This window comes from Oryctolagus cuniculus, chromosome 3 (assembly GCF_051225735.1).
Source record: "Oryctolagus cuniculus isolate XC-2025 breed Fujian yellow rabbit chromosome 3, ASM5122573v1, whole genome shotgun sequence".
NCBI classification, from domain to species: domain Eukaryota; kingdom Metazoa; phylum Chordata; class Mammalia; order Lagomorpha; family Leporidae; genus Oryctolagus; species Oryctolagus cuniculus.
In genome coordinates this window covers 122,309,683-122,332,062 of record NC_142869.1, presented here as the reverse complement: position 1 = coordinate 122,332,062, position 22,380 = coordinate 122,309,683, and the positions used below count along the sequence as shown (strand labels likewise).

The window sequence follows — 22,380 nt, the reverse complement described above, 5'->3', positions numbered from 1 at the left end:
CTAAAAAAACGTTGGCATAATCTGTAGAAAATGCGTGTTATGAAAAATGCTGCATAGATTTCAATTTTTTAACCAAAATAGATGCATACTTTTAATTCCAGTTTCCCACGACCTTTCTGAAGTACCTTCAGAGAATCATAAATGTATATTATACAGGCATAATTTAAAATACTAAAACAGGCGTAACAGCTGAAACACAGCTTGGAATGTCAGTACCCTATATCAGAGGGCATGAGTTCAAGTCTTGGCTCCCCTCCTGATTCCAGGATCCTGCTACTGTGCACCCTGGGAGGCAGCAGGTGACGGCCCAAGTACTTGGGTCCCTCTCACCTTGTATCCTAGTTTTTTGGCCTGGCCCAGGCCTGGCTGTTGCAGGCATTTGGGGTGGGAAGAAACAGATGGAAGATTTATCTCCATCTCTGTCTTGTGTGTATATCTGCCTTTCAAATACAATTAAATAAAAATGTTAAGAAATAAAAAACCCACGGTGCTGTCGTATCCGCCCCAGAGCTTCCTGCCTGGCTACCTTCCACACCTGCAGGTGCACCACCTGCCTGCCCCACCCTGCGAGGATTCCTTCCCCCAACAGTAGCCCCCACCCCAGCCCTCAATGCCAGCTTCCAACACGCACAGGACGCAGCCCTGCCCTGGCCCCACAGAGCCCTCCCCAGGGCAGCCACACTGGCAGCACTGCACACAGGACAGGTTAGGAGGAGTTAGTGGAGCCCTGGGAACAGGGCACGGGCACATGCACGGGGCCGCCGGCCAGGGCGCCGGCCTCCGAGGCGCCGACGCAGCTCTTGCTGCCAGTACCTGTTCTTCTTCCTGCGCAGCCGGGAGAACAGTTTGGTTTTCTTTCTGTGGGGATGGACGGGGCGTGGAGGCCTTCATCTTGGGAAAATGCCAGACGTGGGGCTGGCCTGTCCCCTGTCCCCTTCCCTCATCACCAACCCCTGGGCTCAGAGGAAGGCTAGGGGCAAAGGCCATGAACGGGCCTGGGTTTGCCCTTGGGATCAACTCTTCGGGCCTCGGCACCTCAGCACCTGCTATGGGCCCTAGGGGAGGCAGAGGCGGGGCACCTCCACCTCTGGGGTCCCAGGCTATGGGAGCCCAGATGAGGTAGAAAGGAGGCTCCAGGGCCACTGCCCTCAGAGCCCCTGCCCAACGGGAGCTGTCCGCACTGCCCAGGACAGCGTACCCACCCAGTACCTTCCTCAGCCGCCCAGAGCTGCCCAGGTGCTGCCCAGGCCGGGCAAGTGTCCCTGCCACAGCGACCTCAGGCTCACCTTTGCGCATTTACCCTTCTCTCCCACAGCCAAGCCTCAGGGCACCTGGGAGGGAGGCCCTCTCCCAGGGGAGGCAGAAGGCAGCAGCACTCAGGAAACCCCTTCTCTGTCTTAGCGACACCCCAAGAAGCAGATACAACCAGCCCATTTCACAGACAAGGAAAGCGAGGCCCCTCGGTGCTCTCTGTGCTCCGCAGTGACTCTCCTGTGTGTGCACACTCACACATGCACTCACACATGCACTCAACACACATGTACTCACACACACACACACACACACACACAAAGGAAGGGAAACCCCAGGCAGCTGTGGCTTCCCCTGGTCCACAGCCCCAGGAGCCAGGCACTCCCCCCCAGCCCGGGATTTCCCCTCCAGAAACACGGATCTCCGGGTCAGCCAGGGGGCCCCCGCAGAGCCAGGGCTGGGACAGGAAAAGGCAGTGCTCTGAGGACTCGGGCTCCCCTCCAGGAGGTGGCACGCCCAGGAGCGACTGGCACCCTGCCCCTGTGTTCTGCATGCGGCTCCACCTCCTCCCTGGCTGCTCCACACACAAGGGCAGGGACCCCAGGCTTGGGCACCTGCAGACTCCTTCCTCCAGGGGACGCCACTGGCAGGGCCGAGAGGTCCCAGGACAGAGACCCCCGCCCCCTTCACCTGCTGTCACCACAGGGAGGCGGAGCCAGGACGGCCTGGAACCCCCCTCCCAGTCACACCCACAGGGGGCCAAGAAAAGCACCCACGGGGCACAGGAAGCAGCCTGGCCCCTGAGCTGGGTTGGCTCAGGGCGGCCCCACCCACGTCGCCCCACCCCCATCCCCGGAGTGTGCACACTCCCAGCACGCACCTGGGCTGGGCCTTGATCGCGAAGGTGCTGCTGCCCTGCTGTTTCTCCAGGCTGACCAGCACGTCGTTGAGGTTCTGGTTGAGCTGCAAGGGGTGAGGCACATAGAGCAGGTGGGGCCTCCAAACGGTTCCAGGTGCCCTCCCCAAAACACCTCTGCCTCGCCTGCATCCCAGGCCCTTCAAACGCTGGAAACCAGCAGCGAGAGCCCCAGAAAACAGGACCGGGCTGTGTTGCTAGCTGTCCCTGCCACTGGCAACCACCTTTTCTCTCCTTGCTATCTGTAGTGATGTCCTAAAATGCCACAGGGAGCCTGTGCTTTGGAAAAATGGTGTTTGCAGACCTTCAGGCCTAATCAGTGGAGTCATCTTGCCAAAACGCCTTCCGGCCACCCTGAGGCTGTCAGAGGTTTCACCAAAAGCACAGGCAACCAGGGTGTTCATCCCCTGCACACAGCGGAGTCCCATGACTGAGACTATTTCCCCTCTTTGCTTTGGCCACCAGGAAGCTCAGAGCTGAGTTTTCCTCCCATTTACAAATGACTATGTCCTGTGGCTTATATATCCCAGGACTAACTTCACATTAATGTTTCTCTTTCTCTGTTCTTTCAACTTTTCCTGGGTTGGCTCACATCTTTGGAAGGAAAAGTGTGAAGAAAAGCAAAGATCTGAAATGCAGGGAACCACACAGGAAAGGCCCCAAGCTGGCTGACTTTTCCTCCTGCAGCCCCAGCCAGAAATCCACCATCATCACTTGGGCCCGAGAGACAATCAGGGAGCTGCCCCCGTTGGTTTTCTTAAATGACAAAGTTAAACATTGCATGCTAACAGTGAATGAAGTTACAATGAAAGTGGCACAACACAGGAGCCTGAGCCAATCGGAACTCTTACACCACTCGCTGACAGTTAACAGGCCTGTTTCAACATCTTAAGAGATATGGGAGAGGGGCCAGCGCTGTGGTGCAGTAGGTTAAACCGCTGTCTGCAGCGCCAGCATCCCATATAAGCACCAGTTTGAGTCCCGGCTGCTCTACTTCCAATCCAGCTCCCTGCTAATGCACCTGGGAAAGCAGCAGCAGATGGCCCAAGTCCTCAGGCCCCTGCTACCCACATGGGAGCCCTGGATGAAGCTCCCGGCTCCTGGCTCCAGCCTGGCCCTGCCCTGACCACTAGAGCTATCTAGGGAATGAAGCAGCAGATGGAAGATCTCTGTCTCTATCTCTCCCTCTCCCTGTCACTCTGCCTTTCAAATAAATAAGTAAATCTCTTTTAAAATAAAAAGTAATATGGGAGGAAAAATTTAAACTGGATAAATTCTAGTAATGTATTTATTATCATTCTACAAACTGGGACACGCTACCATTTTCTGCCCTGAGCTCTCTGTGCCAAGGCTGTGGTATAGCTCACTTAGTTTGAGAGGGGCTGCTCTGCTGTCCCCACCCATCATCTCCAGCAAGGAGAACAGGGCTGGGAGTAGGGAGGAGGGCGGGTGGTGCTGGAGCTGGGATCCTGCTCCCAGCCTCCCCTGTGCACCCCGAAACTCCCACTGTGCCTGGGCACTCTGTGGAGGCGCTCCTTGAGGGCAGGTACAATGGGCTCCTCTGTGGGACCCAGAGGCACACGGTGTCCACCAGCAGGTGCTGACGGCCAGCAGGGAAGGGGCAGCTGGGGCTGCCCGTCCATGCCCGACTCGGACCCAGGGCCTACCTTACTCATCTCCTTGTGGAAGTTCTCCTCCAGGCCTGCGATGCTCTGAAACGTGTTGACGTAGAAACCCACGCGGCTATGGGTTGGCGGGGGTGGAGAGGAGGAGGAGAGAGAAGAGGAGAAGGAGCTGAGCAGACGCCACGGAGAGCCTGTGTGACCAACTCGGAAACCCACGTGCCCAGGTGCGACCACCAGGGACACAGGCCTGAGAGGGTGTGGGCTCCATGGCCAGCCTCACGGCCAGGCCCAGGGCCGCCTCCGGGCATCACCTGTTCCACAGGGACGGCAGCTCCTCCTGCAGATCCACGTTCATCTCTTCAAACACCTTCTGTGCTTTGATGAGCTCCTCCTCGGCCTGGGAGAGGGGAGGCAGGTCATTTCCTTCCCTGGGCCTCTCTCCCAGCTGGCCCCCACCCCCGCCTCCAGGCCACGCACTCTGGCCTGGGAGTGGGCAGCCACCATCCTGGGGCTGCTACCCAGGGCCCCAGGGCCACATCTGGCCGGGAGGGAGGCGTGTGGGGAGTGGGGTACAGGAAGGGCACAGAGGCAGACCCCAGACCGGCAAGGCCCCCTTCCCCACCCCAGAGGCTGCCTGCCAGGCCTGCTGCTCAGCTCTGGCTGCTCCGCTCTGAAAGGAGCCCCCCCCTCCCCGCTTCCTGTCCCAGGGAGCGCCTGCTCAGCCTTGGCCTCCAGCCTCACTTCACCTCCCGGCACTGTCTTTCCCAACAATCTCTTTCTCTCTCTCCCCACCCCCCACTCTCTCACTCTTCACCTCTCCACCAGATGGAAGCCAGAGGCCACAGCCCAGCCCCTCTCAGGGTCAGGGATGAAAGGCACAAAGGCAAGGCCATGGAACAGTGGCCGGGCTGCCAGGCTGTCCCTGCACCTGCCCGGGGAAGTCCCTACCCGTGGGGGGTCTGGGGGTGGCGGTGACCATGGTCACCTCCAGGGACCTACCACAGTGCACACGGGCTGCTTCCCTAACTTTGGAGAATTTAATAAAATTGTAAAGATCAAACAGGACACAGGGCAAGGACTGAACACACATGCCCCTCCAGAACCCAGTCACATCCGGGAGCCCTCCAGGCCTCCAGCACACGGCCCAGCCACCCCTGCCTGGCACGGGGCATCCTGAAATGAGTGACTCCTGTGTGTCACGGCACCAGCACCACCACCCCTGGGCCTGTGTGCCTCCTGTCCTGAATGGCCGAGACCCAGCCCCAAGTCTCACGTGCCCTGGGAGCCAGCCCTGAACCGGCTGAGACACAGCCACCAGCCCCCACGGCCATCCCAACTGTCCCGAGACCAACAGTGCAGACAGCAGAGAGGGCAGCCCCAGAATCAGCGCCAGCTCCTGCGGGCGGGTTCCAAGAGGCTGTGGCAGATGCGGACAGCAGCTCAGGACTAACCAGGGGACAAGGGGAACTGCCCCGCCCCGACACACGCACGCGCGCGCACACACACACACACACACACACAGCCTTGGGATGAGGCACCGTCTCCCCACAGCCATGTCCACCAGCAGGGAAGCCACCCATGGATAATCAACCCCAAAGGTGCTCCAAGCTGCTGGCCAGGACCCAGGTGGGCTGGGGAGGAAGTGGGGGGGGGGGCTTAATACTCCCCTAAAAAAACAGGGATCCAGGTGGAAAGACCAGTTTGGCAGCCCCAAGGGTGGGGGTGGGGGCTATCCCAGTTGGGTCCTCCCTCCCAGCCACACCCACCCCAGATCTCCCAGTCTGGGGAGTGAGGGGAGCTCCTCACTCAGCAAAAACTGTTTCAGAGAAAAATTAAGCAGAAAGTCCAGCTCTGGCTCAGGGGCCCCATTCCACCTGCAACCCAGGGCCTATACTCAATGGATGGAGACTCCTGCTTCCTAAAGACCCCACCCCAGGCCGCCTCCTTGGAGCGCCAGGGTCACCCCAACCTCAGGAGGATGGCCATTGTCCCTGGGTGGGGGGTGGGGGGGCTCCAAAGCTAGCCCCTAGCCTGGGCCTTAAGGAAATCAGGCACCAGAGCAGGTAAGAAATGGGGACTTGGCCATGCCAAGGGCTCTCAGCACCCGCGGGCTGGAGAAACCACCCCCCTGGGCCAGGCCTGTGTCGCTGCCCCTGACTTCGGAGGGATGGGGAGTTTTGTCAAGGTTGCGTCTACACAGACCTGCATTGTGTCTTCAGGCCCCTCGAGAGAAAGCCTCACGAAGCCCACCTGGCGCCCCGGCCATGCCGGGAGTTTGAGACAAAACTCTCCCCCGCTAGACATCTGCCCAGGGCCACTGCAGTGCAGAGCACCTGCTCCCCCCACCCCACCCCCAGCTGTGAGCTCCCAGAAGTGTTAAGTCTTCACAGGTCTCTCCCTGCTGGGTCCCAGCACCCAGCCAGGCAAGACAGCCCTCCCACATCCCCTCCAGAATGACCATGTGGCTGGGGGGAGGGGTGTCACCACCACCCCCCGCCGGACCCAGGGAGCCCCAGGCCAGGCGCCCAGGACAACCACCAGGGACTGCAGTCAAGAGAACCCCAACTCTGTCACTGGACAGCTCCTGGGAAAACCCAGCACCCCCCTGGAGCTCCTTCATGTGTGGCCGGAGGGACATGGCGGGGGATCCTAACGCTGTCACCACCTTGCCCACAGCAGCCCTCAGGGATCACAAAGAGCTCGAGGCATTCCCGGCACCGGGGAGAACGAACGGACAGACAGACGGACCACCAGGCGCCAGCACGTGCGAGGTTAGAAGCCAGTGTCACCTGATTTCGGAGCAGGTTAGTTTGGGCTACGAGGTGAGCCTGCAGTTTGCCTTGGCACCACTGGGGGGCGGCCTTCTCAAGCAGCGAGACAGGCTGGGCGGGGGCGGGGGCGGGACGCGGGGAGGGGAGAGGCGGAGGGAGGGGAGAGAGACAGAGACAGGCACGTTAGACGACGCGGCGAGACGCGGAGGCGCGGAGGGGCGGAACGCGAGAGCGTAGGCGGGGCGGCGGCGGCTGCGGGGCCGCGTCGGACCCCGGAGAGAGGGGCGCGCGGTCCCAGGGAAACCGCAGCCCGGCGTTCGGGAACGCGGCGTCCTCTTCGGAGCAAGAAGTGACCCCTCCCAACCCCGGGCCCCACGAGGGCCTCACCCTCGCGGGCTCCGCCACGGGCCCTGGGGACCCTGGACCAGTCAGCTGCGGGGGAACCGTCCCTCACTGGGGGCTTGCATGCCGCCCTCCCCCGCCCCGGCTCCCGCAGGCGGACCCCGCACCCATCCCTGACCCTGACTCAACCCTAGCCCTTGACCCGGGCCTTGCCCCCCCCCCCGCCCCTGCCTCTGACCTTGGCCCCCAACCCTTGCCCCCCGGCCCTGAATCCTAGCCCTTAACCCCCCTCCAGGACCCCCAGCCCTCACCCCTAACCCTGACCCTATCCCCCAGCCCTCGCCCCTGGCCTTGCCCCCCAGACCCTGCCCTCACCCCACCTTGGTCCCCAGCCCTCACCCCAACCCCGACCTTGACCTCCAGCCTTCACCTCTGATCCTGACCCCCGGACTCCAGCCCTGTCCCTGTCCCTGACGCCTAGCCCTCGTCCTCGCCCCCCCCCACCCCCCCACCCCCATAACTCCCAGCCCTCTGCTCCCAGACTCCACTCCCAGCCCTGCCCCTGCCCCGAGCCCTCACCTTGGCGATCTTGGCCTCGTCCTTCTTCTTGGCCGTCTGAAGGGACTCGTAGTGGTGCCGGGCACTGTCGTAGTCCACCAGCTTCCGCCCCCGCTTGGCGATGCGTGACTGGGGGACACACGGAAGCAGTGCCTTGCTGGGACCCAGATCCCCTCGTGGCTCCACACTTCCCCCTGTCTGAGCCCCTCCTTGAGAGCAGCACGGCCCTCAGTGTGACCGGCCAGCCAGGGTGGGTCAGGCCAACCCTCCTCCCTGGCCAGGCCCGGAACAAGCCACAGAGGCCTCCATGGCTCTAGCTTCTCCTCCTAAGCCAGTGCCATCAGCCTCGAGAACGCAACACGGGGCATTGGCACAGGGTGGCCCTGGGGGTGATCCCCCATCCAACAAATACAGCAGGTCCCACACGCTGGTAGTCATCTTGGACTTCAGTGGGGACCCTGGTGCACCGGCAGCTCCCAGCATGCACCAGGGCCCCGGCAGAGGCAGCTGGCTTTCTGAACCCACAGCGGCACAGACACACACAGACACGGACACACATGGCTGTTACCCATGGTGCACACCCACAGCATAAACCTGGGGGACCTCCAGGTACACACACACTAACACACCACACACTCACAATCACTCCCCAGCGATATGGCCATACACACACACACACACATACACATGCACACCATGGGGTCTCCCTCGCAGAGCCCTGAGGAAGGCAGGGGCCGGGGACTGGCCGCAGCTCTGGCGCGCTGCAGTACTGGGCCGGGGGACACTTGCCTGCATGGCACACACAGTTCCCTGGGCACCTGAGCCAGCCCCAGGCAGGCCTTCTCTTCCTCCCCACTGCCCTCCAAGGCCACCAGGCCGGACCCGCCTCTCACCTTGATGTCAGGAAACTGGCCCAGGTACGTGTCCATGGTCAGCAGCGCCTGGTCCACCAGCTTCTGGTGGTAATCCATCCACAACAGGTCGTTGTTCTGCGTGGGCCAGAGCGTGAGCGTGAGCCACACCCGCCCCGGCTGTCACCCCCAGCCCCCATCTGCAGCCTGTTTCCCTGGGGCTGAGGCAGCTCTGTGAGCCATCCCACGGAGGATGGGCTGCCGAAGGAGGGGCCCCAGAGAGGGGAGGGGTCATGCCCAAGGACACGGAGCAGGTGGGGGCCCCAGAACTGGAGGAGACCTCTGGGGAGGACCGAGGCCACCTGTCTCCCCCTCCTGCTCACCTCAGCGATCTTGTTGGCCTCGTCCCTGCCGGGCCAGTCTGGCTCGTACACCTCCTGCAGACATTCGTTCAGCTTCTTGGAGGCCTCATGCATGGCTGCGGGGCACACAAAGAGTACATGGCCTCAGGCCAGCCCTGCCATGCCCGCCCTGGGCGATGGCTGCCTCCTCCCACACCCCGCCATGTCCACCCCCTAACCTTTGACAGAGGCCAGGTAGGTCCGGAGATCTTTCTGCAGCCGGGTGCCCTCAGTCTGCAAAGAGAAAGATGCAGACCAGGTCAGGGCCTGGGGCATCCTCCAGGGACAAACCAGACTGCTGCACCCATCAGCGATGGCCTGGCACTCAACACCCCTCAGAGAGCGAGCAGCTCTGCGTTCCTAGCACTGCCCCTGCCTTGGGAGCCCTGCGCCTGCAGAGACAGCTGCCCTGTATTTGTCGGGCAAACCACTGCCAACCCTGTAAAAAGGCAGGAAAGACAAGTACCCCCCTGCCCTGTGCTAGCCGCCACGGCACATGTGTTCAGCTGGACTGGTGCAAGTTGGCCTGCTCTCAAGACAGCCATGGGCAAGGTGCCATGGATCACAGGAGGCAGCTGGGTGTGTTGACCAGCAGGCTGCTAGTCCCACAAGCTCAAGCAGTGCCCAAGAACAGAGGGCTTGGTCGGCGCCATGGCTCACTTGGCTAATCCTCCACCTGCGGCGCCGGCACCCTGAGTTCTAGTCTCGGTTGGGGTGTTAGGTACTAGTCCCGGTTGCTCCTCTTCCAGTCCAGCTCTCTGCTGTGGCCGGGGAGGGCAGAAAAGGATGGCCCAAGTGCTTGGGTCCCTGCACCAGCATGGGAGACTGGAAGTACCCAGCTCCTGGCTTCAGATCGGTGCAGCGCCGGCCATAGTGGCCATTAGGGGAGTGAACCAATGGAATGAAGACCTTTCTCTCTGTCTCTCTCTCTCTCTAACTCTGCCTGGCAAAAAAAAAAAAAAAAGCAGAGGGCTCCATGACAGTGTTCCAGGGAAGAGGACTACCCAGCACCCTACAATCTCTGCTGTCCCCACTCGCCAGGGGGCCTGGTCTTCCTCCCCTGGGGTCCTCAGAGCTCTGTGCACCTGCTGCCTCCCAGAGCCAGTCCCCCTCCAGGCTTCCCCACCATCTCAGTGCCACTGTGCCCACCTCATGAGTCAGGTCAGCGACATGCCCAGAGTCGCACAGGGCAGGTGACAAGGAGGTCTCCCAAGAACCAGGCCCTCAGGCCAGTTTGCTGAGGGGCTAACTGGTACCAGTCACCAATGGGATCCCCCAAGAACCCATGGATCTGCCTCTTAATTATGATGACTGCTGCGATGTTACAGAAGCGACATCTGGCAAGGGTTTCATTCTATGGTGCTTACAGTTAAAGACAGAGGGGCAGCCCCTATGGGGTACATTCATCCCTCAGCACCCAACGAGTAATGGTCCTGGGGCTCCCCAGAAACACCAAACTCCATGAGCGGATGCCAAGTCCCTTACATAAACGATGCAGTATTTGCTCAGAAGGCATACACATCCTCCTATCTCGACTTCAAGTCATCACTAGGCTAGTTCTAACAGTGTAAATGCTACGGAGACAGGTGTTGCCTCGGTATTGGTTTTTCAATAATTTTTTATTGCATCAGTTGGTTTTTTTCGCCCAAAACACTTTCAATCTGTTGTTGTTGAGATTTGCACTGGCCGCAACCCACGGATGTTAAGGGACCCACTGTGGAGGGCAGATCCCTGGCCTTCAGAAGGGATTCTTTCGCTCACCAAAGTTCAAAGCTCGCAGATTAAAGATTAAAGCAAGAAACAAAAGGCTGCTCCATGAGCACACAGGCCATGGAGCGCACTGTGGCCAGTGCCAGACCCCTCGGCCCCTGGGGCATGAGGCCAGGTCCATGCCACACTTTGCCTCAATGTCATTTGTTGTCACAGATTCCTGCAGATCCAGCCTCTCTCCCTGCCAAGCCCCCATCCTCCCCCGCCACCACCACCCCCCCCCCCCGAGCCTGCTCTATGTCCCCATGGGCTGGGCTGCTGGGCTGCCCCAGGGCTGCAGGCCGTACCAGGGCCCCTTGTGCTGCCCAAACAACACGGGGCTGTGAGAGGCCACGTGGCATGCAGATGTGCAAGGGGCAGCCCACAGCCTTGCCTTTCCTGTACCCACTGCAGCTGGGTCCCCACGCCGCAGTCCCCAGGGCAGACACATCCCTCCCCGGCCTGGGGCAGCCAGCGCGGAGCAGGGTGTGTGCACTTGGAAACCGGCTCCCTTGGCCCCCTAAACAGGGTGAGAAACAATTCCTATGCTTCTAATCAGGCTCCCTGCCAGCCCAGCTTGGGGAGGAACTGCCAGCGTCCCCACACCTGCTCTCCCTGCCTCCACATCAGCTCTCACTGGCAGGGATGGCCCTCCTGCAGGGATCCCTAGTGGACATCGATGTCCAATGTCCAGGGAGGATGGATCTTCTCTCCCTAGCCAGGGAGGCCTGGGAGGGCCCTGGGGACAAGGACTCAGACCCGCCCCCACCCCAGTGGCTTGCAAGCCAGCCAGTCTTGCAAGCTAGAGATTCCCTAGAAGGAGGGAAGAGCTTGGCTGACCTGGAAGAACACAGGGCAGCTTCCTGGAGGACCTGGGTTTTACAGGATGGTGAGGGCAAAAGGAGCAAGTACACCCCCCTTCCCAGGTCTCCCAGCACGGAGGCAGAAGAGAGGGGTGCTACCTGTGACCAGCAACAAGGGGGCCCAGGTGACAGCAGGTGCAGCAAGGGGAACTCAGGGCCCGCCCCCACAGGAAGACCTAAGAGATGTATTCCCTGGGCTCCTCACCCCTGCCCAGCACAGGAAGAGACCCAAGAGGAAGCTCCGCCTCCAGGCTGCTTATGCCCATCTCTGCCTTGCCTTTCCCAGAGTGCCCTGGGCCCTGCTGAGGCCAGGCCCCCCACAGCTCTCTCTAGCCTCACCCCCTCTTCTTTCCACACACACCCTCAGTCCCCATGCAGGCAGGCTCCCTCCTGCCACTCCGGCTGCCAATCAAATCTACAATGGACCAACTGCCTCAGCCTCCAGGGAAGGGTTACCCCAGCCTTGAACGAGATTGATAACCCTCCAAGGAAAGCTAGCCGTGCAACTGGAGCCTCAGAGCCAACGGTTCCAGCTCAGAGCAACTGGTCTAGGGCCCCAGCCCTGACCCCTGGGCCCACAGAGCTGAGAGGGATTGCCTTGTGACCAGACAAGGTGACCCTGAGGGACAAGTGGGGACAGCCGCAGCCAGGCCATGGCCATGGGAAAGCTCAGCTCCTGGACCTGTGCTCCCCTCCCCCCCTTTTGCCAAACAGCCCCACTGGCCCCCCAGGGGACCCCACCACCCTCACCTCCACCCTCACCTCTCTCCCCTCTGAGCCTCAAATGCCTTACCTGCACAAATGACAAGAATCCCAGCACCTATTCCACAGATGGCAAGGGTGAGTCTGTAATTCGCCGACAGGCACCCGGCCCACAGCAAGTATCCCTAACAGTCCTTGGAGCAACCCACAACCCTGGAAAGCCAGCTGGTATCAGGGCAGACAGTCTGGGGCTCCCAGGAGACAGAGGCAGAGGCCCCGGGATAAGCCACATGGCAGCTCCCCTTCCTGCTCAGGGACACTCTCAGGCTGGGTCCCTCTGGCAGGCCTGGGTGCACTTGACCTCTAGCTAGCAAGGGTCCCCCAGAGGGTGGGCTGCTGTCTGTGCTCAAGCAACCCTCTCCCAGAATGCACCCTGGCCCCTCCCACAATGCAATGCTCCATGGTCCTCTTGCAGCTGTTTCCATTGTCCTCTCTCCCAGAATGCTCCCTAACCCTGTCCCAGAATGCATTTGGCTCTCTCCCAGAATGCTCCCAGACCCTTTGCCAGAATGTTCCTGGGCTATCTCCCAGAATGCATCCTGGCTCTATCCTAGAATATTCCTGGGCTGTTTCCCAGAATGCATCCTGGCCCTCTCCCCCATGCCCCCTGGTACTTCCAGGCCCTGGCCAATGGCTCTGCAAAAGGAAGCCCCCGACTCCAGTTCCACAGCAGCTGCAGAGGTTCCCTCGGTGGTCTCTGAGGGCTGGAGAGAAAGGCCAGGGTCTTCCAGTCTCACCAAGACCCAGCCTGCCCCTCTCCTGGCAGAGCCAGGACCCTGCCCCACTCACAGACACTGATGTGTCTAAGCCCTGTGTCTAATCCGGAAGTCCCTTCCAGGCTGCGGGTCTGCAGCCCCTCCCAAAGCTGCACGGCTCTGGGCACACCACTCCACTTCTCTGAGCCTCCACTGCCTCTTGCACAAGGGGAGCCCCCACAGAGCCAGACTCCTGCCATGCTCAGCAGAAACCCAGCCTGCTCAGCCCCACACTCAACCCTGCAGATACCGCTCTCCTGGCAAAGCACACCCACACTTCTGTCGCTCCCACTTGCCCTGACAGGCGTGGTTTTCCAGAGTCTGGACACGATCCACTGCATGCTGCCCCCAACACCCTCACCCTCCCCTCAACACCCTCACTCTCCCATCACCACCCTTTCTATGCCTTTCCCAGGACCTCAGTGTCCCCACCCAAGCACTCCCTCCTCCAGGAAGTCCTCCGTGGCCTCGCCAGCCCTCACTGATCCCCCTGCCCGGAGCTCTTCTACTCCACAAGTTCACCTCTTGCCATGTCCCACCTGGCAGCCACTGTTCCCTTTGCACAACACCCTGCAGCCACGAGTCGTCCCTTACTCACCAGCTGCTTGTTGAAGTTCTGCACGCACTGTTCAAACTGCTCGTCCTTGGTCTCATCCGCTTTCCCCAGCTTCTGGAGGACCTGCCGGGCAGAGGAGAGGGGAGGAGCGTTACCTGGACACACCAAGTGGCCAGACAAAGGGTGCTGGGTGGCCAGGACCACAGACCAAGGTCTGATACACCCAGCCAGGGGCACCGAGAGGGCTCCTGGCAGCCGGGATCCCCAGGGTAGGTGCTGGAAACTTCAGCCCCAGAGGGAAGGCGTAGGGCAGTAGGACCTGGAAGGAGGTGAGTGGGCTGGGAGGACTCGGCGGGCAGTCAGCGCAAGAGTGGTTTTCTCACAAAACTGAGCATGGCTGTCTCTGGCTTTCTCCCACCGCGAGATGGCTCCCTGCCATGTTCTGCCACAACAGAACCATGCACCGAAAACACCCTGCTGCTGCCGCATCTCCCCACCTGCAGGGTTCTGTTCCAGCCACACGAAAAACAGACCATGACTGCAGAACTGGACCTCCCCCCCGCCCCTCTCTGTCCAGGGTTCCACCAGGGGACAAGAGTGGGACCAGCTCAGTGCAGTGTCCCAGCCAGCAAGAGGGAGGCGTTGGAGGGGTAGGGCCCCTCCCCACTGACCTCACTGCACCCTTGGGTGTTCCACCCCACGTTGGAGGCTAAAAAGTGAGCTGAGCGGGGAAGAGGCCCCACGCAACCCCTACCCCCTCCCACACACACATGATTCCAGTTCCTGGGCTCAGGCCCAGGGGTCCCATGGGGGGGAGCAGGAGCAGGGCAGGCGGGGGGCCAGCAGAGGGGGCCCTGTAAAGGGGGCGGTGGGAGGGTGGCTGGAGCCAGCTCCCATCTGGTTGGATTCTTATGACCCTCCATAGCATGGCCTGCTGGGGCCCCGTCCCTTCCCTCTACGAGCAGGCAGGCTGGCTCACTCTGCTCCCCGCTGGAAATCTCACCAAGGGATGCCCCTGTGCTGAGTCAGAGCTGATGGAAGAGGAGGTGGGGGATGGGCGAGTAAGGACAGAGAGGGAGGGGCTGCCCATGGAGGCCCAGGGAATGCAGGTCCTGCCCAGCTTCCATCCACCAGGCGCAGACAGGCCAGATGGAGGCGGAAGCGGGAGGGAGGAGTGCGAGGAGGGCAGCAGAGGGGAGGCTGAGGCAGAGTGGCGGGGTGGGTGGGGGTGAGGGAGGCAGAGACCAAGATGGAGGCAGGACACACCCACCCCCAGCCAGCGCCAGGAGATGGCTGAGGCAGAGGCCAAAACCCAACCAGAGAGGACAGCTAGGTGGGAGAGCAAAGGGGGCCCGACCAGTGGCTGCGTAAACACGGCCAGGAAGTCACCTGCAGCCCTGCCGCAGGGCCTGGAGCACCAGCTTGGACCACACAAGGAGGCCCAGTCCCAAGGCAGAGCTGAGATCCTGCCCACCGCCACTGGCACTTGCAGGCCCTGTGCTGCTGGATGCACCTTCACCTCCCGGCCCAGTAGCCACACAAGGCCAGACGCTCTAGGACACCCCTCGCCAAGCACCAGCTCTGTGCCAGCCGGCCGTGGGCACCACTGCTGGGGTGGCAGAGATGCATGGGACATGAGTCTGGGCTCCAGACAATGGGAAGCACACGCAGCTGTGGCAGCAGGTGTGATGACTGCCTGCAGGGGGTGGCTCCCAGCCAGAGGGGAGAGCTCACAGCAAAGACAAGGAGACTAGGGAATTCCAAGTGGCTCACAGCCACCAGAGGTCACAGAGGACAGGAGGGAAGGTGACAATGGCAGGTAGGAAGGGGACAAGTGCGGGGTGGGGGGGGAGGCTCAGGTGATGCTGGAGGAAGAGCAGGACATCAAAACAAAACCTCTTCGAGCAAGAAAATCATCATGTGACATGATCCATATCTCCCAATCCCTTAACAGCCAGGTCCTCCGGGAAGGGGTGGGTTGGGGGAGGTTCCAAAAATGTCAGCAGGAAGGGGCCGGCACTGTGGTGTAGCAGGTAAACCCACCATCTACGACGCCAGCATCCCCTATGAACGCCAGTTCATGTCCTGGCTGCCCCTCTTCTGATCCAGCTCCTTGCTTATGGCCTGGGAAAGCAGTAGAAGGTGGCCCAGGTGCTTGGGCCCCTGTACCTGTATGGGAGACCTGGAAGAAGCTCCTGGCTCCTGGATTTGGATCAGCTCAGCTCTGACTGTAGCAGCTGCTTGGGAAGTGAACCAGAGGATGGAAGACCTCTCTCTGTCTATCTCCCTCTATCTCTCCCTCTTTCTCATTAACTCTGCCTTTCAAATAAAAATAAAATAGATCTTGGGCCAGTGCTGCGGCTCAATAGGTTAATCCTCCGCCTGTGGCGCCGGCACCCCAGGTTCTAGCCCCGGTCGGGGCGCCGGATTCTGTCTCGGTTGCCCCTCTTCCAGCCCAGCTCTCTGCTGTGGCCCGGGAGTGCAGTGGAGGATGGCCCAAGCGCTTGGGCCCTGCACCCCATGGGAGACCAGGAGAAGCACCTTACTCCTGGCTTCGGATCAGCGCAGTGCGCTGGCCACAGCGCACTGGCCGCGGCAGCCACTGGAGGGTGAACCAACGGTAAAGGAAGACCTTTTTCTCTGTCTCTCTCTCATTGTCCACTCTGCCTGTCAAAAATAAATAAATAAAAAATAAAAATAAATAAATAAATAAAATAGATCTTTAAAAGGTGGGGGTGGCAGGGACCACCAGACAGAGCCAGCAGTCCCAGAGAACAGCATCTGGCCAGCCTTAAGACCCCAGGACGGGGAGAGGTCCGCCTCCCCACTCTGAGGTGGGTGAGGACATGGAGGCATACTCAGCCCAGACCCCAGACACCGCTGTGGGCTCTCCCCACACAGCCGGTTCCCCAGGGAAGACCATCAGGCCTTGAGAAAGAGGACCCCCAGGTGAGGATGCAGTGGCGGCGAGGTGACCTGAGCAGAGGGACACCTGCTCTCTGAGCCGCAAGTGCCTCATCAGCAAAATGGAAAGGATTTCTGCAAACCACACAGCAACGTTTGAGTGCCAGCAGTTCCCTGACAGGGCCCGCCCACCAGCCTTCACCCAGCTGGGGGTGGGGCTGGACACTGTCAACCCTCGCACCAGGTCCACACAAACGGTGTCCCAGAACATCCTTGCTCACAGAAGACTCCTACGCATCCTTCAAAACCTCACCCTAGAGACAGCTCCTCTCTGAAACTCCCTGCTCTCTCCCTCCCCCAAAACACCGCACCACGTAGGGCTTCACTGGCCTGGATGCCCAGCCCCACCCACATGATCAGCTTGAGGTTAGGGACAGTGTCCCCAGCTCCCTCCCACAAGGGTCAGTCACATACTCTCAATAGCCACTGGCTCATCTGAGCCACAGGCTTCGAAGGCAGTGAACAAAAAACAGCCTCAGTCTCCTCCCATGACAGTGGAGGGGACACGCACAGGGGGTGGGGCCTCCTGCTTAGTGTAGTCTTGGGCCACCTGCTCAGCCTGCCAAAGCTCAGCATCCCCTGCCTCTGCAGTGGGGCTAGGGACAGTCACCCAGGGTACTGGAAGTGGCCCCCAGGTGGGGGCTGGCCTCATGCTCTCACTTACCCCTCGCCATCCCCATACACACATAGCAGGGAGTCAGGGCAGGCGGCCCCAGGGCCTGAGTCCTCAAGGAGTGGCCGAAGACATGGCCACTGGAAGGACAGACAAGCTGGGCAAGCACAGGGACCAAATTCCCCACCGCCTCCCTCACTATTCCCACCCTGCAGAGTTAGCATACTGGCCACACCCTGGCCGCTGGGGGCCAAGGCTGCTCCCGGACCTGTCCCTGTCCCGGCTCTCTCCAGCACCACCGCCCCTCTGGTGCAGCCCCAGGGACCACTCACGCTCATGCTCCCCCCTCTACTTGCTGAGGGCCCACTCAGCACATCCTCCAGTGTGTGATGTGTCAGGGACCCCGTGCAGAGCCAACAGACTGACCACTGAGGGAGGCAGAGGGACTCTGGGTGTCTGGGAGGGGACAAGGGGGCTGGGCGTTGCAGGATGAGCAAGAGCTGACCGCAGAGGCTGGGTTTGGGATCCACCCAGGATCACTTGCAGGGGGGGAGGGAAGGGGGAGGGAGGCAGAGAATCCACGTCACTTACACCACTCATCACACCCTCACCATGCGTGTCTCAATCTGCAACAAAGAGGCGCCCCTGGCCACGTGACGCCACCACATCTCAGAGCAGGCACAGGAGGCCCAGGCAGCAGAAGGAGGGGCTGGCCAGGGCCGGCAGCCCAGGCGGCCTTATCAGTGTGGTGCCACTCTGTGTCACCTCCTATCAGAGTTTCCTCTCACCACGTCCTCAGCCTAAAGTGGAGCCCAAGTGCCTGGGACAGGAGGGCCCTGGGCAGGGTCAGGGAAGGGAGCTGGCGGTAAGAAGCACCCCTCCTCCTGCAGGGTCCAGCCTCTCTCTGAGCCACTGCTGCGGGAGGAAGTGGGGCCCGCAGGCCCCAGGGGAAGTTCTCAGAGCCGGCACAGGTGCCTCCTGGTGCAGGGCCCTCAGGGGACCAGTGGGGCGCCCCCGCCCCAACCCAGGCCCTACCAAGGCCCTTAACAGCCGGGTGCAGTGGGCAAGTTCCCACGCGCACGCACACAGGGCAGTCCCAGGGCGCATGTCAGCGCTGGCCACCACCCCTCAAAAATGGAGAAAGCCACCCCAGGCCAGTCTGGTGTGGCCTGGGAGGGGCTCAGCACTGACTGCCCGCCCCGCGCCCTTGAGGACTAGTCAGGACATACTGGGCCTAAGGCCGACGGACAGGAGTAGCAGCAGCCAGGGGCAGGGACAGCAGGTCACCAGGGCACTGGGTCCGCAGGACTGTGTGGCTCCACCCAGCTGAGCCCTGGGCTCCAGGCAGTCCCTCCTGGGGGTCCCAACTCCACATCCCCTCCAGCCTGAGGCTGCCGAGGCCCCTTGCACCTGTGGGAGCCCTGCGAGGACCCTCGCCCACGGTCTGAAAGGCATGGCCCATGGCACCTTCCAGAACCTAGGGCTTAAACAAGCACAGCCAAGCCCAGGGTGCCAGGAAGGAAGCCAGAGACAGAGGAGCCAGCCCCCACCCCCATTCACAGCCTTCCCAGCACCCCTCCCACACACACAGAAAAGGGAGGGCCCTCGTGTCCAGTGCCAGGGCACCCATCCCCACCTGCTGGGACCCGGGACAAAGCCTGGGCTCTCACCTTCCGCATCATCTCCTCCCCGCACCTGCCAGCCGGCCGCCTCAGCAAGAATCAGTCTGAGAGTGAGCCCCGGGGAGGCTGGGCGTCTGCCCTGGCTTCCTCCTCCCAGCAGGACCCGCGGTGAGGGACCACAGAGGCAGGATGCACCCCCTCACACACCGCCGCCACCCAGGCTCCCAGACAGGCAGGCAGAAGGGCACCTGGCCCCAGCCACATCCCCCTTGGCCCCGCCAAGGTGAAAGGGAGGAGGGGTTCACGCACTCTGTGTCCCCACCCAGGTCTCAGGCTGGCTCCCAACACTCTGAGGTCACCTCCCCTCAGCCCTGTGGCCCCAGTCTCCTCCCACACACAGTGGGGGTCACACATGAGTGGGCAGGGCACAGTCTGTGTGGGTAGCAGTGGCGGTCCCCCAGGAAGAGTCCTGCCCCAAGAGGCCGCGGCGGTGTGGCCCACAGGGTTTAGGGGTGCAAGCACAGGCTGCAATCCACAGGAACACGGGTGGCCCAGCCCAAGGACAGTCCTGAGACTTCCCCCTTCCCAGCCTCCCAACCCACAGGAGCCAGCTCTCTTCTCCCTCTGCGATGGCGCCCATGTGACAGGTCCACACCTGCTCCCAAATGCCAGGGGGCGGGCCTGGTAGCCTGCGGTCACCCAAGCGCCCAGCCTGGCCGGCGGCAGCAGCAGCAATAAGCAGCCTGGTGTGGCCGACCCTCCTGGCCGGGCTTCACCTGTCCCTCCCAAGCCCCAGGCTAGAAGGAAAGCTCAGCAAATTGTCAGCTGACTCCACCCCCTACAGCACCCGGCCCCACCGCCAACCACAACTCAGCTGGGGTCTCCACTGGCTGCATCAGTAGAAGGGGGAAAGACCAGATGCCAGGACACTTCACCTCCTCCCACCTCCGAATACCTCAGCACAGTCACTAAGAGCCTGATACCCCATGCACCCCCAAAATATTACTTAACACACGGCCTGCCATCAATGGTCTGGATCATTTGTTTGCTTTTCTTACTTCATTTATTTTTAAGATTTATTTATTTATTTGAAAGGCCGAGTTAGAGAGAGGAAGAGGTACAGAGAGAGAGAATCTTCTAGCTGCTGGTTTGCTCCCTAAAAGGCCACAATGGCCAGCACTGGACCCATCTGAAGCCAGGAGCCAGGAGCTTCTTCTGGGTCTCCCACATGGGTGCAGGGACCCAAGGACTTGAGCCATCTTCTACTGCTTTCCCAGGCCATCAGCAGAGAGCTGGATCAGAAGTAGAAGAAGCAGTACTCGAACCGGCACTAGGCTACGGGATGTGAGCATCTGAAGTAGTGGTTTACCTCACTGCACCACAGTGCCCTGTACTAATTTTATTTATTTAGTTTTTTGTTGTTTTTTCATGATATTGACCTGTGTTTTTTTAAAGGTTTATTTATTTATTTTGAAAGTCAGAGTTACAGAGAGAGTGAGGAGAGAAAGAGAAAGAGAGGGAGAGAGAGAAATCTTCCATCCACTGGTTCACTCGCCAAGTAGCCCCAGTAGCCAGGGCTGGACCAGGACGAGTCAGGAGCCCAGAGCTTTTGCCAGGTCTCCAAAGTGGATGCAGGGGCCCAGGAACTTGGGCCATCTTCCATTGCTTTCCCAGGCAAATTAACAAGGAGCTGGATTGGAAGTAGAGCAGCTGGGACACCAGCCAACCCTTATATGGGATGCTGGCATCGCAGGAGGAGGCTTAACCTGCTAAGCAAGCCACAGCACTGGCCCCTGACAGTAACCTCTTCTTTCAGATTGAGCTCTAGGCCAGCACTGTGGCGTAGTGAGTAAAGCCACCGCCTGCAGTGCTGGCATCCCAAATGGGTGCAGGTTGGTGTCCTGGCTGCTCCTCTTCCAATCCAGCTCACTTCTATGGCCTGGGAAAGCAGTAGAAGACTGCTCGAGTCCTTGGGCCCCTGCACCCATGTGGGAGATCCGGAAGAATCTCCTGGCTCCTGGCTTCAGATCGGCCCAGTTCCAGCTGTTACGGCCATTTGGGGAGTGAACCAGCAGATGGAAGACCTTTTTCTCTGTCTCTGCCTCTCTCTGTCTGTATGTAACTCTACCTCTCAAAGAAATAAAATCTTTGAAAAAAAAAACAAAAAACAAAATTGAGATGCATCAGGAGAGACCCTCGAAGCAGCTGCATCCATGCCCTGAGAGCCTGGTAAAGACAAAGACTTTCCCAACCCACCCAGACCTGCCAGACCAGAGGATCTCCTTGGCAAGTCTCCTGGTGCCCTGTAGGCACATGGAGTTCTGCACCGCCATCGCCACTAGCAGAACCCACTGCCTCAAAGTCACCTCCCCAGGACCCCTTCCCCAGTGTGCCAGGGGAGGGCAGAGGAAGCACTGTACACCCTACAGCCCAGCATCTGCCCACTGGGCCACCCCTGTAGGCTGGGGCTCATGCTTGGGGCCAGTGACTGTACATCAAGCAGCTTTGCCATTTCATGTAGCCCAGGAAAACTCTGCCTGTCCCTCCTCCAAGCCCAGAGACCTCACACATAGGGAGGTGTGGGCAATCCTGCCTCTTCAGAATGGCAACACTCAGCCAAGGCTGGCAACTCCATTGGTGACAGCTTAGGCCTGGTGGGCAGAGCCAGAGCTGCCTGTGACCAAGGGAAAGAGGGGCTCGAACATGAGGCTACATCCCCCTGGCAGCTGCAGGCTCTGCCCTGTCGCTGGGGCCACCCAGCAGGCTTCCCCTTCCAGCCCCCAGGGAGGTCTGATGGCTCAGGAGCAAGAGTTGAGACACTGGCCTTAGGCAAGATCCAGGGGCAGCATTCCACCCCTAAGAGACAAGAATGCTCTGGGCCCTGAACCCCCTGCGCAGCAAGCTCCATGTGCATGCAAGGCAGACACCCCAGATGTGCAATGACCACACACGGGCACCCACACAACCCAGCAGGGTTCCAGTTCCCCTCCCAACCCCGGGCACAGCAGGCACATGGCAGGGACCCTGGAAGAAGAACCCAGAATGCAGGAGAGAAAACCAGAGAGAGGGAAGCCAGCATCCAGACGGCACCATCGCTAGGGGGCCCTTCCTGCTCCAGTCCCTCCCCCACCTAGTGCATGCTCGGGGCTGCCCCCAGGAGACCACCTGGCTCCAGCCTCCCTTGGGTCCCTCTGCACCCAATTCCTTGGGGCCTCTGTTTTCCCAGGCCAGCTGGAGACAATGGTAGGGAAGGCCAGTGGCTCTGGGGACAGGCCAGCTGCCAACCTGCCTTCCCCTCCCCCACTAACAACAGGGACCCTTCCCCAGCTAAAGGCACTGCATCTGCCCCTGCCTCTGAGCACAAGGAAGCTCCCAGGCAAGACACGACCCCCCCCCACCCCCGGGGAACCCCTGGTCCCAGGATCCTACCTGAAGGGAATTACCAGCCTTGAGTCAGGCTCACATCATAGGGCCACCCTGAGATGGCGACACTTGGTCCCATTTTACACAATGAACAAACAGAGGCTCAGGAAGATGCCCAGCCAACAGGCAACAGAGCTGGGACCCCCAAACATGACCATCTGCAAAACCCAAACTCAAACTGGGGGACACAGGCATCCGGAGGAGGGGGGAGCGAGCGAGCAGTATGTATGGGGTTTGTGGTAAGAGACTCCGAGGGAGGGAATACTTTCACGACATAACTTACATAGGCAGCCTGTCCAACAGACCAACATGCAAAGCTGGCAAGGAGTTTTGCAATGAAATACAAACCCGGAAAAAC

At 60.6% G+C, this 22,380-nt stretch overlaps 1 protein-coding gene across 42 annotated transcripts in view; it reads right to left on the bottom strand.

The window, feature by feature from the left end:
- Nucleotides 1–22,380, bottom strand: part of BIN1 (bridging integrator 1) — a 50,966-nt gene that overhangs the window by 10,632 nt on the left and 17,954 nt on the right. For 11 of the 42 annotated variants that reach the window (XM_051848804.3, XM_051848783.3, XM_070071070.2 and 8 more), the window contains exons 2-10: nucleotides 13,443–13,523; nucleotides 8,895–8,949; nucleotides 8,698–8,792; nucleotides 8,357–8,452; nucleotides 7,485–7,592; nucleotides 4,104–4,189; nucleotides 3,835–3,910; nucleotides 2,132–2,214; nucleotides 814–858 (exon numbers count right to left, since the gene is read on the bottom strand). In XM_051848804.3, the coding sequence (XP_051704764.1) occupies nucleotides 814–858; nucleotides 2,132–2,214; nucleotides 3,835–3,910; nucleotides 4,104–4,189; nucleotides 7,485–7,592; nucleotides 8,357–8,452; nucleotides 8,698–8,792; nucleotides 8,895–8,949; nucleotides 13,443–13,523 (725 nt within the window). Of the gene's footprint in view, nucleotides 1–813; nucleotides 859–2,131; nucleotides 2,215–3,834; nucleotides 3,911–4,103; nucleotides 4,190–6,581; nucleotides 6,675–7,484; nucleotides 7,593–8,356; nucleotides 8,453–8,697; nucleotides 8,793–8,894; nucleotides 8,950–13,442; nucleotides 13,524–18,647; nucleotides 18,712–22,380 lie in introns of those variants that run through there. The other 31 variants (XM_051848781.3, XM_051848784.3, XM_051848785.3 and 28 more) reach the window with 7 other exon arrangements.